The sequence below is a fragment of the Panthera tigris genome, chromosome A2 (genome assembly GCF_018350195.1).
Source record: "Panthera tigris isolate Pti1 chromosome A2, P.tigris_Pti1_mat1.1, whole genome shotgun sequence".
Taxonomy (NCBI): Eukaryota; Metazoa; Chordata; class Mammalia; order Carnivora; family Felidae; genus Panthera; species Panthera tigris.
Window position 1 is genome coordinate 44,961,790 of NC_056661.1, and position 16,805 is coordinate 44,978,594.

Sequence of the window (16,805 nt, forward strand, 5' to 3'; positions counted from 1 at the left end):
CTGGCAGGTAGGGTAGGGAGCTCTGATCTCAGGGTTATCACTCTTCTATTTAATGTTTTTTAACCTCTGCTCAGCCATATGTTTTTAATTGAAATCAAATCCTCTGCCTAAAACCAGAAATAGGAACAAATGGAGCAAGTAGTTAGCGTATTAAGGTCGACACAGTTAATGTCCCAAGTTGACCAGCCAGTCATTTTGTTCTGGCTTTCAAGATGAACAGAGGGAAACACCTGAAGCTGAAAAGGACCAAAACCAAAACAAAACAGATTCTCACCACGTGCCTGCAGAAGCAATGCATCCCTGTGGATCCATTTTAGACTTGTCGCCTCCAGAACTGGGAGACAATACATTTTTGTGCCAGGCCCTTCCAACCCATTTTCCATGCTGCTGTCAGAGTAGTCACGTGAAAATAGAGTAGGTTTATGAAAACCCCTACTTAAAAAACCTTTAATGTCTTTATATCATCATTAAAATGAAGTCCTAGTGTCATCCTGTGAAGGGCCCAGCCCTGCATGATCTGGTCCTGCCTGTTTCTCCAGCTTCATCATGGGCACTAGTGATTCTGAGTCAGAATGTCTGAATTGAGAATTTTGCTTGTGTTCCTCACTACCCATGTGACCTTAGACTAATTAACTTCTCCCTGCCTCTGTTCCTCAGTGGGAAGTATCTCATTGGATGTTCCTGAGGATTAATAAGTTAATACGATGCCTGGTACTGTTTAAGCATAGTATAAATTACTAGGTAATCTCATCATTACTATGAACATTCACACATGCCATTGGCACATAGTAGACACCAAATAACATTGAATGAATGAATGAATGAATGAATGCAGTGTGACATTCACAAGTCTTTCATACACCCTGTTACTTCTCTATGATTTGCAGACATGATTCAGTTTTATTTTTATTAAAAATTTTTTTAAATGTTTGTTTATTTTTGAGGGAGAACGAGAGAGACAGAGTGTGAACAGGGGAGGGGCAGAGAGAGAGAGGGAGGCACAGAATCTGAAGCAGGCTCCAGGCTCTGGGCTGTCAGCACAGAGCCCCATGCAGGGCTGGAATTCATAAGCAGGGCATGACCTGAGCCACCCAGGCACCCCAGAGATGACTCCGTTTTAAAGGAACACAACCAAAACTTAGATGAACAGAGACAACCAAACATTTGGGAACCACATTTTCATTCCTAGATATATAAACTGGAATAAAAATATTTGATTCACTGTAAAGAAAAATGAAGGCCATTTACTCCTGACGGAATATTTAACCATTGTGATACATACCAACCAACATTAATGGGTTTTCAAGCCAGCATTGATAGCTAAGACCTGAAGTTTGTATATGCAATAAATCTAAAATTTTATCTCATTTTCTTTACTTTTTAATAATCTGTGGCCTTTTTAAAAAGTTTATTTATTTACTTAGAGAGAGAGAGAGAGAATGCATGCATGAGCAGGGGAGGGACAGAAAGAGAGGGAGAGAGGATCCCAAGCAGGTTTCAGTGAGGAGCCCAGTGTGGGCCTTGAGCCCACCAAGCATGAGATCATGACCTGAGCTGAAATCAAGAGTCACATGCTTAATTGACTGACCCACCCAGGAGCCCCAGTAGTCTGTTGCCTTCTAACTGAAGAATAATACTCATGGCTTTGGTGTTTCTATGGCGTAACAGAAACTTGCCCATTCCTAACAGTCCCCTGTGCTCATATTCACTTTTGGGTAGGTACTAGACAATAAGAATACTTCCCATGGGATTTTCATGTAGTAAATGTCAGTTCTGTCAGTTCCTTTGCAGGTAAAGTTATATTTCCCTTAGGAGAGATAATAGTAAACATCTTGTATGCAGGGGAGAGAATATTTGGATTGCTTTGGCTGTCCTTACCAGTGTCCTGGAGTGGGGTGTTGAGGGGCATTCTTTCTACAGAGTTCTCTTCTGCTTTAGTTTAATGGCCTCAAAGTTCTTCATTCTACCTTCATATGTGAATGCTTTAAGAGTTGAACTTATTTGAATAAGCATTTCTTGGGAGGCTAAAGTATGTTTTTTTTAAACTTTCACCTTCTAGTTTTTGGCTAATATATGGAAAGAAAATAGTTTGGTCAGGTTTTTTCAGGTATAATTTACATACAGGAAAGTTTACCCTTTTTTAGTGTACTGTTCCAGTGTTTTGACAGAGACAGTCAGGCAATCACCAGCATTATCAAGATATATAACATTCCATCACTGGCCCCCAAATTCATTCATGCCACTTTGTAGTGAACCCCTCCTTCCAGCTCCAGTTCCTTGAAGCAAATACTCTTTTTTCTGCCTCTGTGGTTTTGCCATTTTCAGGATGTTACATTAATAGAATCATTATGTAGTCTCCTGAGTCTGGCTTTCTTGATTTTACATTTAGATATATTGTTGTATATATGAGGAGTTAACTCTTTTCTATTGCTAAGTGATACTTCTTTTTATGGATGTACCACAGTTTACTTATCCATTTATCTGTTGGAGGAAATATGGCTTATTTCCAAGTTTGGATGATGATCAGTAAGGTTACTAAAACCATTCACACACATTTTTTTAGTGTAAACATATGTTTTCATTTGTCCCAGCTAAATATCAAGGAATAGGATTGCTGGATTGTATATTGAGTAGGTATAACTTTATCAGAAACTGCCAAACTGTTTTCCAAAGTGGTTGTAGCAGTTTGTATTCTCACCGATGGTGTATGAGGTCCCATCAATCCACATGTCACCAGCACTTGATATTATCAGGTTTTTGATTAAAACATTCTAATAGGTACGCAGTGACATGTCACTGTGGTTTCAATTTGCATTTCCATAATAACTGATGATGTTGACTATCTTTACATGATTGGTTGACAACCTTATAGTTTCTTCTGTTACAGTTATTCCTACGTTATAATCTATATCTCTATAATTTTAGAGATACTATTAAAATTAGAATTTATTTATAACTATTTGCTGCTACTGAATAAAAACACATGTGTTTTCAATTATTAAATGTGAATCCTAAGACCTTGCTAAATTCATTAACTCTAATAGTTATGTTGATTCCCATATAAACCATTATGTCATTTGAAAACAGTGATGCTTCTTTCCTGATTATTATATCTTTTACTCCTTTTTCATGCCTTATGTTAATGGTTATTAAGTATGGTAAAGTGTTGAAAAGAAGTCATTAACTGGGCATCTTTTTCTTGTCATCAAGGGAAAAGTAGTCAGATTTTACCATTAAGGATAACAGTAGTGGGACACTCGGGTGGCTCGGTTTATTAAGCGTGTGACTTCAGCTCAGGTCATGATCTCAGTCCTGAATTCGAGCCCCATATCTGGTTGCTGTCAGCACAGAGTCCACTTTGGATCCTCTTTCCCCCTCTCTCTGACCCTACCCGCTTGCACTCTCAAAAATAAATGAACAGTAAGTATGATAGTAGCTATACATTTTTCATAGATGCCCTTTACCAGATCAAGGATGTCTTCTAATTTCAGTTTTCTGAGAATAATCCTCATTAATAAGTGTGGAATTTAAGTGCTTTTTCAGCATCTATTGGGATGATCATATAATTTTCTTTTTTAGTCTTTTAATATGGTAAATAACAATGATTGGGTTTCAAATGTTAAGTCCACCTTGCATTCCTGGGATAAACCAAACTTGATCAAAATCCAATTTGCTTGATTCAGTTTTCTAATATTTCATTAAATATATGTGTTTCTAGATTCATGTGGCTATTGATGTGTACGTTTTTTTTTGGTAATATCTATTTTAGGTTTGTTATCAGTGTCATGCTGGCCCCAAATAAGAGGAAAAGTGTTTCCCCCTCTATTTTCTGAACAAAAATTGTGCAACATTGGTGTTATTTCTTCCTTAAGTGGTTGATAAATCTGACCACTAAAACCATCTGGGCCTGGAATTATCTTTGTGGGAAGTTTGTTGAACAAACTTCAATTTCTTTCAAAGTAAAGGACTATTTAGATGTTAAATTTCATCCTGTTTCACTTTTGATGCATGCTTAAAAGAATTTGTCCATTTCATCCAGTGTCAAATGTGTTGACATAAAATTGTCCATAATCTCTTCTATTATCCTGTTAATGTCTACATTTCTATAGCGATATGCTCTTTCACATTGAATTCTCTGTATTTTTTTCTTCAGCCTAGTTAGGATATATGAATATATATATTTATTGTCATGTTAAGGAGCATAAATCAATGCTTTGCCTTTGAATGGCAACTTGGAAAACTGGTTCTGTGCTTCTCAAAATGGGATAGTTAACACCCCTGAAGAAGTCTGATCATTGGAAACCACAGAAATACCATGGCATATGAATTTTTCTACGGGAATTAAGTTATTTAAAGTGATGTTAGAAAGACTATGCTTAAGTAAAATCTGCATCATATGTTTCATTCTTAAACATAATTGGGAAATTTCTTGGAAATGTCCTTTTTGAAGGATTTGGGACTTAAACTCCCACTCCTTTGCCGCTGTATTTACTCTTCTCAGCCCTGGAAAAAAAGAGAAAATCCAAGAGAGAACCCGAGAGAGAATACAATCCAAGTTCTTCACTTTGCACCTGCAACAGCTTTCTGACTTCACATAAATCAGGTGGGAAATTAAAACATGAGCAGTCATTTCATTTGACCAGAGGGCTTACATTTAGAACAAGTGTGTCTCGAACCCTGTGCTTAGGTCCTGATGAAATGTCTCAGGCAGGAATAGTAATACTAACTGAGCATTTCCTCCTTGCTGGAGAGTAACATGACATGTAAGTCCGGCAACCTAAAACAGGTTTTATTGACAGTCCCATTTTACAAAAGAAGACAGTGACACTTGTCCAAGGACACACAGGCATGCAATGCAGATGGGCGTCTGACCACCTCAGGGAAAGAGAAAGGTGTGGGGAGATGGGATTAAAGTAAGTAACAGACCCTCGCCCCTCAAGACCCCCCAGCAGCACGTCCCGGGTGAGGGCCGCCTTCCGGGGCGCAGGAAAACTGCGCGCTTCCACAGGCGGCGCCTTAAGGAGGCCGGAGGGGCAGAGAGAGAGCCCGCTGGGCCCCGCCCACACCCTGCTGCGATTCCCCATTCGCCGCCGACAGACGCACGGTGGAGACGTCACGGCGCACGCCGTCCGGAAGTGCGTGAGCTGCGATGACGACGAAGGCTGCGGCGGGGCTGGTAAGTGGGCGCGTGGGGGGCGTGCGGCAGGCGTGCGGAAGCGCGCCACAGGGAGGGCTGCTGGGCGACTGCAGCGGCCGACCTTCCCCCACGCAGGGTCACCTGGGGCGACCCTGAGGTGGTGAGAGGGCTCCTCTACACCGCGGAACGGAGCCTAACGTGGAGGTCGTGCGGCCGTGTCCCTGCCACGTTCCAGTGACTGCAGGCTGATTCACCGGGCTTCCCCGGGAACTTTCCCTTCCTCGAGGCCGGGCCCCGGAGGGTCTCACTAAGCTTTTTCGGTCCGGCACCTGGTGTGGGACACGGCACATACCACTTCAGGGCCAGGGTCCTTAGCGGGTTTTTCTGATTTGAGGCGGAGTTGGATGGAGACTGTTTTTCTTCCCCACGTGGTCTGGATGAGCGGAACTCGCTCCACCTCCTGGTGGGCAACGCCGCGTTTTGAAAGCTGCTTCCCAAGGAAAGGAATGGTTCTCCAGTGGTTTCTTTCGGAGTCAATTGGAATCCTGTTGGTCCCTCAAAGAGGCCCACTTTACATGGAAAACGGTGTGGGTGGGACTCAGGAGCTGGCATAATGGGAGGGAATGGTGAATGAGGAAAAAGTGGGAAGCAAAGACAAGCCTTGGGGAAACATGTATTATAGTGTCTAGGAAATCTCCCTGGGTCATAAATCTCAGGGGCAGGTGGGGAAGTACAGTGATAAACATCAGTGATTGTCCCATGTTTTGGAGGAGGCCAAGCGTTCCTGCAAGTGTTTGAGTTACATTGTCTGCAGCCATCTGCCCTTAGCAGACCGCTCCCCTCAAGCCTTAACCGAAACCCACCTCTCCAGACGGTATTGTAGCAGTAAAATGTGAGGACGCGAGTATAGCAGTAAGTGCTTCAGGAGTACAAAAGTGGACAGCTACAAGCATAGATCTAGTATAGGTGTCTGCCTCTCATATTGTCACTTTTTTCAGTTTTTTCATCTGAACAGGAGATGAGAGTCTCAGTTAAATAAAATTGCAGTAGATCCCTTTGTTTCCCTTGGCTTGGAGATTTCATTATTGTGCATGCATGTTTCTCTCCTAGATGTATAGTTGGTGACTTTGTCCCCAGATGCTGAGGTGCCTGAATCCCTGGCGCAGGCCACTACTGAGCTGTAGTTGGAGTAGGCTGTGCCTTTTCAAGCAGTATCTGTTTACAATGAAGTTGCAGTCTCCAGAATTCCAGTCACTGTTCACAGAAGGATTGAAGAGTCTGACAGGTGAGAGATTAGGATGCTTTCTTGCTTTGGAAGCCCATGTGAATGGAGAAGCATAGGGTTAAAGTTTTTTAGCCAACACTCGAGGGTTTTGTTTCGTTTTGTTTTTGTTTTTGTTTTGCTGTTGACCTAACGAAAGAAAAGTTTACCATGGGTAATCCAAAAGTAGCCAAAATGTAAGAGTCCAGCAGTGACTTCATTTACAAAGCATGGCTTTTCTGTATATTGTGCTAAGTACTTCACGTACATTACAAGATTTGGCTTACTAGCTTAATGTGTAGATATATTTTGTTTTGTGGATGAGGAGACGGTCTTAGGAATGTGCCAACATTTTTATAATAACTGGGGAGCTGAATTTTGAACTTGTGCAGCCTTGTTTTCAGAACCCAGCTTGTAACCACCAAGCTACATTTCCTGCCTAGGCAGAGGAGGCAGAAGGAAATAGGAGTCCCCTCTGTTTGTGCATGTGCAAAACTTACCTGGAAGGAGCACGGGAAATGACTTTAGCTAAGTGCTTGATTACAGCAGCTTCCATTGCTTGTCACAGTTTTCTCATTCCTTATCTTGGAATATCAGCCCAGCTGTTGCCGAAGCAGCCACCCTGATGTATTTCAAAACCTGTGGTATTTTAGTGGCCCCTAAGAAATTCACAAAGGTAGATGTATGTAGGAGCATGGCTTATACAGTGGTTTGCAACCCTAGCTGTCTATTAGATTCACTTGGGAAGCTTTTAAGATCTACAAATGCTGGGATCCCACCCTGACCCACTAAACTGGAATCTCTGGGGAGGATGGGCATCTATAAATTTTTATATTCATTCCTTGTATCAGTTTATTCCCAAAGCTACTTTCTTAGTCTTGAAATTAGATGATTTAAAAAAAATTTTTTTTTTAACGTTTATTTATTCTTGAGAGAGAGAGAGAGACAGAGTATGAATGGGGGAGAAGCAGAGAGAGAGGAAGACACAGAATCCGAAGGAGGCTCCAGGCTTTGAGCTGTCAGCAGAGAGCCCATTGTGGGGCTCGAACCCATGAACCGTGAGATGATTAGAGCTGAAGTTGGATGCTTAATCAACTGAGCCACCCAGGCACCCCCCCCTTTTTTCTTTTAATTTTTTTTTTTTTAACGTTTATTTAGTTTTGAGAGACAGCGACAGACCATGAATGGGGGAGGGGCAGAGAGAGAGGGAAACACAGAATCTGAAGCGGGCTCCAGGCTCCCAGCTGTCAGCACAGAGCCTGTCACATAGATGATTTTTTAGATACACGTCAGAGGTCAGTGGTCCAGAGCTTGTTGATTCATATAGATTCTTCACATGGTCTTGAAGTCGAGGGCCTAAAGCTGATACTTGCCTGTGGGTTTTAATTACAGTGAAAAATGCTAGAAACTCCCAGTGCAATAGAAGTATCAGTCACAACGTGTGATGTAAAGTTTTCTAGTAACCACATTAAAGGTAAAAAGAAATGGGTGAAATTAATAAATTATGTAATAAATAAATTAATAATAAAATGAAAATTATTTTAGTAATCATTTTATCAACTTTACTTAAGATACTATAATTTTAATATAAAATATGTGTAAAAATTATTAAGGAGACATTTCACATCCTTCTTGTAACAAGTCTTTGAAATCTGATGGTTAGCACATACTAACCATCTTAATTCACCACATTTCAAGTGCTCAGTTCAGTAACCACATGTGCCTGCTATTTGAGCAACACGAGTTTAGAAGCTCCAAATTTGAGTTGAATTCAAGCTTGTTCTTTCTTTATATGCCTTTCCCAGCTCCTAATCTTCCCATCTTCAATTGCAAGAGGCCTCTTGGAAGAAAGGTGCCAAATGCTTGGATGTAGGTAATTAACTGTTGGTGGCCTGTTTCAGGTCCTTCTGCATTTTTCTTTTGGAAACAAGACTCTGGATATTGATTGCTATAAGTTCTTGAACGTCTTTTATTTTAACAATTTCATTTGGCTTACTGTCACCTCAAGAGTTGAATTGTCTCCACTTTAAGAGGTGAAATCCTAAGGATTTAGAAACTAAATAGGGTAGAAAGATACAGGTAGTTTATCCACAGGGTCTTGTCCTTGAAAGACTGGCAAATGGGAGCATGGACATTTTCTAGACTTGACATTTTTAGGCTATAGTGGAAGTAGCAAGAATGGAATCTTTTAGTGCAAAGCTCAGTCAGTTAGAAAATCAAATAATTGGTTTTGTTTTTTGCTACTTTCTAAAGACCTGGGTGTCCTGGTAAATGAAATAAGATGTTCTCCATGAAAACAACACTCAAAAACACACACACTAATGATGGCTATTGTGTGGTGATACCGTGCAGTTAAATACCATATCAGTTCTCAGATCTTAATAGCTTCTTTGCCACATGTGAAATTAGTTTCCAGTATGTAAGAATTTGGGAAACTAGGATAGTAGATTTTCTGTACCCTATATAGGATTTTATTATTTGTCAGTTTATGTCATGTAATTTGTTTTTCCTGTTGCTTGAGGACAACACTGTAGAGGTATATTAGGGGCATATAAGATTTTTTTCCTTCATTCTGTACATAAGAATGAAGTTCCAAACATAGTGGTTTTTGCCTACATTACGTGGTTGGTGGACAAGCCAGAGCTTCTGTGGCCACTTGGCTGTAGTCCATAAGCAATGCTGGGGATGAGTACTCAGCAGTTAGCTTTTAACTGCTTAGGTATGTGATGTCATAAAACCATCAAAGTAACATTTGGGACAGTAGGAACACCCGATCACTCTTGAAGTTTGGGAGCTTCTGTATATTGGTGGTATGTGGTCATGCCATGGGATGGTCTTACACTTCGACTCACTTTCTGTACCCCCAGCCTCCAAAACTCAGAATTCAAAACATAAAGCACAGAAGTTAAAACTTTGAAAGTTAACATAAAATTAAAATACAGACACATAGAAGTTTTCTGACACATGATGTCCCATGGTCTTTTGTATTGCTAGCCATAATTAAAAATCGTTTATTATCAGATGTGGCAGTTGAAGCAAATTAAAAGCTTTGGAATGATGAAATTATGCATTTCTTGAGTCTCGGGCTTAAATTTACAATTAAATTCAGTTGCATTAGGTATTTCACTGAGTATGTAGTTTATAAAATTTGTTGGAATGTGGATTTCTCTAAGATTGAATACAACAGTAATTGAGGGAAAAAGGAGTGTCTAAGCCTGATAATCCCTACTCTTAGGTCCGTATAAAATCATTGGTTTCTTACAGTTTTTATGACTGTTCCACACAAGCATATACATATGCCTTTATATGCCTTTCTCAATTGTATCATAATGTTAGAATCGTGAGTTTTTTGGAGATAGTTATCTATTTCCATATGGCTAATCAAAATGATGACTAGATTATTTTCAATTCTGGATCTCTTTCTATAATGCAGTTAATTTATTAGGTGACTTTGAACTTAAAATTTTATTTTAGTGAGCCAGCATGAAAATCTTATAACAGGTTATCTTGTATTCAGGCTTGACCTTCTTCATCCTGTTAAAGTAGGTTCAAATGAAAGTAAAACTTGCTCATTTTTTGGATTTCAAAATGGTTTCTTACTGTGTTAATTTGAAGGAAGAAACCTGTAAACAATACACATTTCAACGAGGCCACTCTAGTTTTTTTTTTTTTTTTTTAATTTTTTTGAATCTAGGATATCACAATTAAGTTCTCTGGTGAGCCATGTTGGTGTAAAGATGAGTAAGATAGGTTTTCTACCCTGAGAATGAACAGGAAATTTTAGTATAATTAGTACACATAAAACTAGGTTACTGTGATAGCTTAGAAGAAATTCAGTCAACTCTGCCATCAGGAGAGGCTTTCTAAACTGAATCAAAAAAGATGAGTAAGGATAAGGATGAGATAGATCAGTGTTTTTTCCCACTCTGGGTGGTGCCCATTAGTGAACATAAAATCGATTTAGTGGTCATTACCAGCATTAAAACACAGGGAAAGAGGATACAGTAGATGAGATTGTGTGGTGTGTATTTTGTGAAACTTCATTTTAAGTACAAGTGATTGCCATGCAAAATGCCTTTCTTGGTGTGGGTTGCGCACCAAGACATTTCATGGCCAGCTGCTCAGCTAGATCAGTAAGTGGGGAAGGTGTTTGGGTGAAGTGACCCGTACGAGCAGTTAGATGGAAACTACCAGGAGAGTTTGGTGAATGTAAAGTGTGATGCAGAGATTAGTGAGAGATGAGACAGAAATGGGTCAGGAGGCCCTTGTATAATGTACTGACGAAATATGGATCTTGCGCTGGGAGTAGTCAGAGGAACAGTGGCATAGCTTAATCACATTGATAATTTAGAGCCCTATGTCTGGACTGTGGAAGCTGGATTTAAGGGGGCTGGTGTAGCCCTCTTGTTCAGGAAGGAGATAAAGAGACTGTGAACTAGGGAGAAATGAGGGTAGTGTCCAGAAATAGTATGGCAGTCCTTCACTTTTTGGGTCCTGGACCTCTATAAATCTCATGAAAACTGGAGTAACATAGTTAGGGGCCATGAACCCCATATTAAAGGAACTCTTAATAGCGACAGATAATGGGACTTGATAAATATGGAGTGAAAGAAGAACACATACTCCTGGGAAGGACTTAGCTCTGGGAGAGCTTTTAAGGTAAGGCCAGGAGGCAGAGGGTGGGAGCATTTGTTGCTTTGTAGCAGATTGTTTTAGATAGTCTGCAGAGAGTGGGGCTGGAAGGTTTAGGAAGAATAGGTAGAGGAGGAGGAGGAGCAAGACCAGATGAGGGGTAGGGATGGAGGTTAACGTATCGGGTTGTGATTAGGGATGCCACAACTCTGATGGATTTCCCTCAGTGCTAAATAGGTGAGAGTGCCCACCAGCCAGAGACCACAAGGAACACACCAGGTGCGTTGTTACTGCAGTGAGGGAGAACACCAACCAAGGAGAACCTTGGAGTATCTCAGCAAAAGGTTTTTAGAAAGAACTTCTTGTAGGATTTGTGCTTGTTTCGTGTTTTGGGGCGGGTGTTAAGAAGTGGGGCTTTGCTGTGGGTTAGGTGGTATCAGGCAGCAAGGATAAATCTGATGCGTGTCTTAATTCTTACCTAGGAGATGAGAACCCAGCACTCTGCTCTGTTAACCGATGGGAAAATAAGGAGCGGTCCCATGTATTAATTGTCATAAGGTGGTGCCTCTGACAGTGTTTGTGTCTCTTCTGTGTTCAGACATGATTACTAGTTGTCTTGTCTTAACCGATTCATCATGGTCACCGAGTGGACTTGTCTGACATGGATGTTCTCTGAGATGATGTTCAGCAGGAGAGCGCTGGGGCCCAGTTGTGGGTGCCAGGCCAGCTCGTGTCAAAACCAAGGCTTAGGGGGTCATATATGGCCATTTCCTGGATGTCATTCTCACTAGGTACCATATGATGTCCTTTAGTCATTATGTAATTATAGTAGACTTTGTCTTGTCCACTCTGGGTTTCCTCTACTGAGTTCCTTACAGTAGTTCCAGCGTTCATATGGCTTTTCTAGAACACAGGAGCAGATATAACATCATGTGCACTTTTTTTCTTGGCGGATTCTTCGTTGTAACATTATCATACCTGGTGTGGTAGACTAATGTTGTTTGACAGTTCCATAGTTTTATGCACGAACATACAGTTTCAGCATCAGTACCCAAAGAGAAATAGGTGTAAGAACACCTCACAATTCTGAAATAGAAAAAGCAGTTATTCACTTTACTTTTTGGTTGTAATTCACATCTGTATCGGTGACATTGGGGGTATTGTGGAATTCGGAATTATCTTCCAAATCTGCCAAGAAAATTTCTGCAAGTTCCCTGTTCTCACAGTTGTGACAGGCATTCTACTATAGGTAAGTCACTTCATTTCTGTGGGCCTTGTTCTCCTAATTTTTATCTGAAAAGGTTCAGTTAAATAATCTCTGCTGTTCCTAATAGATGGGAGAAACTTTGTACTTACGTAATTCTTAAATACATTGAAGTAAAAAATATTCTTTCTCCTCTCAGATTTATTTGTGAAAGAAAATCATGAATTAAGAATAGCAGGAGGAGCAGTGAGGGATTTATTAAGTGGAGTAAAGCCTCAAGATGTGGATTTTGCTACCACTGCTACCCCTGCTCAGATGAAGGAGATGTTTCAGTCTGCTGGTATTCGCATGATAAACAACAAAGGGGAAAAGCATGGGACAATTACTGCCAGGGTGAGTGAAAGGTTTGACAGCAATTGCATTGCCTCTCCTTTAATTTTTATAATTTTTATGTTTTTTTTCTAGGTTTTAAAAAAAAATCAAGTAACAAAAAACTACAAAAATATGTCAGTCTTGGGGTGCCTGGGCGGCTCAGTGGGTTAAACGTCTGGCATCCTACTCTTGGTTTCAGCTCAGGTCATGATCTTGTAATTTGTGGGTTCGAGCCCCATGTCGGGCTCTGTGTTGACGGTGCAGAGCCTGCTTGGGGTTTCTCTTTCCCTCTCTCTGCCTCTGCCCTGCTCTCTTTCTCTCTCTCTAGATAAATACACATAAAAAAAAAAAAGTCATTTTCTATCTCCCTCTTAAACCCTGCATCCTCCTTTGCTGTAGCCTCCTCTGCTGTAGCTAGTTGTTATGGTACTTACCTGTTAGCCCCACGGTTCTAAAAAAGACCTTTCTATGCTGCAGTGTTCTAAAAAAGACCTTTCTCTGCTGCAGTGTTTGTCTTTGTTTCAAATTTCCCGGGTGTAAGATGTTGTCTGCTGATTTCTGCACAGGAGAGCAGCTCAGCTTTCTTAGCAGCAGCACAGGCACTTCTCCCTTGTCTTCTCAGTGTACATGTATCATCATTTTTGGTTGAATATATTCAATGTTTACATTTATAACTATGGTTTACTGCTGGATTGTAAAGTGTATTGTGACTACCTTTCTTGGGTGATTTTGGTTTCCCTGCAGTTAATAACATTTTTCTTTTACGTAGCTTTCTGTGTGCCACTGATTCATTCCTCTACTCTGTAAAATTCTTAGTAGAGTAAACCAGAGTAAACCCGTCAAGTTTCAGTTCCTTGTTTTGAGCCACCTCACCTGGTGCATTCTCTCCTCTCATATCTATGTTCTGGGCGGGCTCCTCATTCCTCATCTCGAGATTTCCCTGCACCAGATTCTGGGAATTTCCCGGCCTCTTCCTTACTAGACTGCCTTGGTCCTGAGTCCTGTGTGATATTCTTTCTTGGTTTTGCTCTCATTAAAAAAAAATTTTTTTAATGTTTATTTATGAGAGAGAGAGGGAGGGAGGGAGGGAGGGAGAGAGGGAGAGGGAGAGGGAGAGGGAGAGAGAGAGAGAGAGAGAGAGAGAGAGAGAGACACGGAATCCGAAGCAGGCTCCAGGCTCTGAGCTGTCAGCACAGAGCCTGATGTGGGGCTCAGACTCACTAACCTTGAGATCATGACCTCAGCTGAAGTCGGACGCTTACCCGACTGAACCACCCAGGTGCTCTGATTTTTTGCTCTCATTTTAATAGTTTGAAACCTGGAAAAGTCTTACATGTCTGAAAATATTTTTATTTTACCTTCACACTGGTCTGATAGTTTTACTGGTTGTAGAATTTGAGGCTGGCAGTCATTTTCACTCAGAACTGTAAAGACTGTTTTCCACCTGCCTGTGTTGCCACTGGGAAGTCTGAGCTCATTCACATTTCTCTTCTGTTTGAGACCAGATTTTTTGCCTGCCCTGAAGCCTTTCTGATCTTTTTATCGGGTGTTTGTAGTTCCAAGATGCCGTGCTTGGTTTGTATGTGTTTTTTCATTCATTGTGTGGGGACACTTAGTGGGCCTTCTTGTATTCCTCTCCTCATTTCATCCCTTTTGTTCAGTATCTTCAGCTTTGGAAACTCCTGTGATGTTGGATATTGGATCACGGGGTCTGAGCTTCTATCTTTACCTTTGTCTCCTAATTTATATTCTCCTATCTTTGTCTTTCCATGAGATTGCCTTAGCTTGATCATCCAGGTTTTTTTGTTTTTTTACATTTATTTATTTTTGAGAGAGGCAGAGTACAAGTGGGGGAGGGGCAGAGAGAGAGAAGGAGACACAGAATCTGAAGCAGGCTCCAGACTCCCAGCTGTCAGCACAGAGCCCGATGCAGGGCTTGAACTCACAAACCATGAGATCATGACCTGAGCCGAAGTCGGACGCTTAACCAACTGAGTCACCCAGGCACCCCAAGAGGTCTTTCTTCTTTTGAAAACTTCCTTTTCTTGTTTCAGATGCAGTATCTTATTTCCTTTAGGATACCAGTTAATAGTTACTTGGATAATGTCTCTCTTTCCTCTGAGCTTTTTCTGTCTTTCCTGTTGGCTTTCTTTAACTCTGGGTTTGGTTCTTTCCTTACGTTTGTGTGATCCTCTGGTGTTTGTAAAGTGACTTGAGAGATTTACTCTAGTTTTGTGTGGGAAACATCAGCCAGTTGTGGGACCATCACTATCCATATGAGTAGGCCTATTCCTTATTCCAGAATAAGTCTGGTTATTAGCATTTTGAAAAACCAAGTGGGGAAAGGGAATAAAGGTCATGTTGATTTTCTTTTTTTTTTTTTTCCCCCACTTAATCTTGTTTTCATTGGGGTGCTTCATTCCCACTGTATCTGGTGTCCCAAGGTGTAACCATTTTTAGGCTAGCCTTTCTAATGAGGTAATCTCTGGTTCTTTGCCTGGGTAAGGTAGGCATTCCAGGGGTCTATTTCTTACAGTGATTTTCACATAGTCTTCATATTTCTTTTTTAAAAAAATTTTTTAATGTTTATTTATTTTTGAGAGAGAGACAGAGCACACGTGGGGTATGTAGAGAGGTAGACAGAATCTGAAGCAGGCTCCAGACTCTGAGCTGTCAGCACACAGCCTGACGTGGGGCTCAAACCCATGAACTGTGAGATCATGACCTGAGCCGAAGTTGGACACTTAACTGGCTGAGCCACCCAGGCGCCTCAGTCTTCATATTTCAAACCTTTTACTTACCACTTGCCTTGAGAGAAAACATGTGCCTTAAATTCTTGAGTTCTAGAGCTAACTTGTTTCTAGAAAAGAAATGAGATTGAGAGGAATGCCAGAACAGACTTCCAATGATCAGTAGTGGTTTTCAGCTCTTAATGAAGAGATTCCAAATTCCTGCATGGCATGTAAAACCCTTTGTTGTCTACCCCTCAGTGCTAACATGCTGTTTGTCAGCTATACTTTTTTGCGCAGATAATATCCCTTCTTTCTCTCCACTGTGCCTTTGGTCATCTTTTCTCTTGATTTGAAATGTTATTCTTACGTGTGCATGTGCAGATCCTACTTAGTTTTCAGGGCTCAGCTCACATGTCAGTCGTTCTTGAAGCTACTCAGCTTTTCCCAGCTGAGGTAATCTTTCTTCCCATGACATATGTAGCACTTTATTTCGACTTCATTGATTACCAGTAAGTGAGTTGCAGGATGTGTTAAGGGTTTGTGTTTTTTCCTCTTTCGATCCTTTGCTCAGTGGTATATATGTTGTAAATTGATAATCAGCTCTTTGCAAACCAGAGTTATTATAAAATATTTCAAAGTAGCCTGAATTGAAATTGGAAGAACTAGAATATACTGTTTTAAAGGCCTCCTCACTCCTCTGCCACAACATTTGTTAGAGTTGTCTTTTTTTAAACATCAGACTCCCTTTTTTTTTTTTTTTTTTTTTAAGTTTATTTACTTATTTTTGAGAAGGGGGAGGGCAGAGAAAGAGAATCCCAAGCAGGCTCTCTGCTGTCAGTGCAGAGCTTAAATTCGGGGCTTGATTTCACAAACCGTGAGATCATGACCTGAACCAAAATCAAGAGCTGGACGCTTATCTGACTGAGGCACCCAGGTGTCCCAAACTCATCTTTTCAAATTAAGATGCATTTATTTTTTAAAAATATTCTTTGGCTCTGTCTTTGAATATTGTGGTTGTCTTTCTATTTCAAGATACATGTGCAGTAGGTGACTTTGAAAAGAAAGATGTATGTGTCAGAACTCATTTTTTTCAGTTCATCCAGTGTTCTAAAAACTAAAAAAAATTTCGTTACAGCTTCATGAAGAAAATTTTGAAATCACTACACTGCGGATTGATGTTGTCACTGATGGAAGACACGCTGAGGTAGAATTCACAACTGATTGGCAGAAAGATGCTGAACGCAGAGATCTCACTATAAATTCTATGTTTTTAGGTAATATCTGGAGATCATGTTTTAATCCATTCTGTCTGAAAGCTGCCTTTTAAAGTGAATCTGCATTTTGGAAATGTCCTCCAACCTGGGAAGTTGCATTAGTTTCATCTAAGAAACAGTGTAGCATATGGGTTATAAGATGATTCTGGAGCCAGAAGTCCCAGGTTCAAATTCTGACTCCATGACTCACTAG

The 16,805-nt window shown here is 40.6% G+C and overlaps 2 protein-coding genes across 9 annotated transcripts in view; one reads left to right on the forward strand and one right to left on the reverse strand.

Annotated features, from left to right (window-relative positions):
* The window catches only part of TRNT1 (tRNA nucleotidyl transferase 1), a 32,225-nt gene that overhangs the window by 6,920 nt on the left and 8,500 nt on the right, over positions 1-16,805 (forward strand). Inside the window, exons 2-6 of one of the 6 annotated variants that reach the window (XM_007076620.3) lie at positions 4,502-4,603; positions 4,941-5,176; positions 6,248-6,422; positions 12,434-12,627; positions 16,474-16,612. In XM_007076620.3, the coding sequence (XP_007076682.1) occupies positions 6,275-6,422; positions 12,434-12,627; positions 16,474-16,612 (481 nt within the window). In that variant the 5' untranslated portion in view covers positions 4,502-4,603; positions 4,941-5,176; positions 6,248-6,274. Of the gene's footprint in view, positions 1-4,501; positions 4,604-4,940; positions 5,177-5,207; positions 5,723-6,246; positions 6,423-8,203; positions 8,268-12,433; positions 12,628-16,473; positions 16,613-16,805 lie in introns of those variants that run through there. The other 5 variants (XM_042962029.1, XM_042962034.1, XM_007076621.3 and 2 more) reach the window with 5 other exon arrangements.
* CRBN (cereblon) overlaps positions 12,038-16,805 on the reverse strand; it is a 38,187-nt gene continuing 33,419 nt past the window's right edge. For all 3 annotated transcript variants that reach the window (XM_042979440.1, XM_042979437.1, XM_042979439.1), the window contains one exon: positions 12,038-12,116. In XM_042979440.1, the coding sequence (XP_042835374.1) occupies positions 12,075-12,116 (42 nt within the window). In that variant the 3' untranslated portion in view covers positions 12,038-12,074. The remainder of the gene's footprint in view (positions 12,117-16,805) is intronic.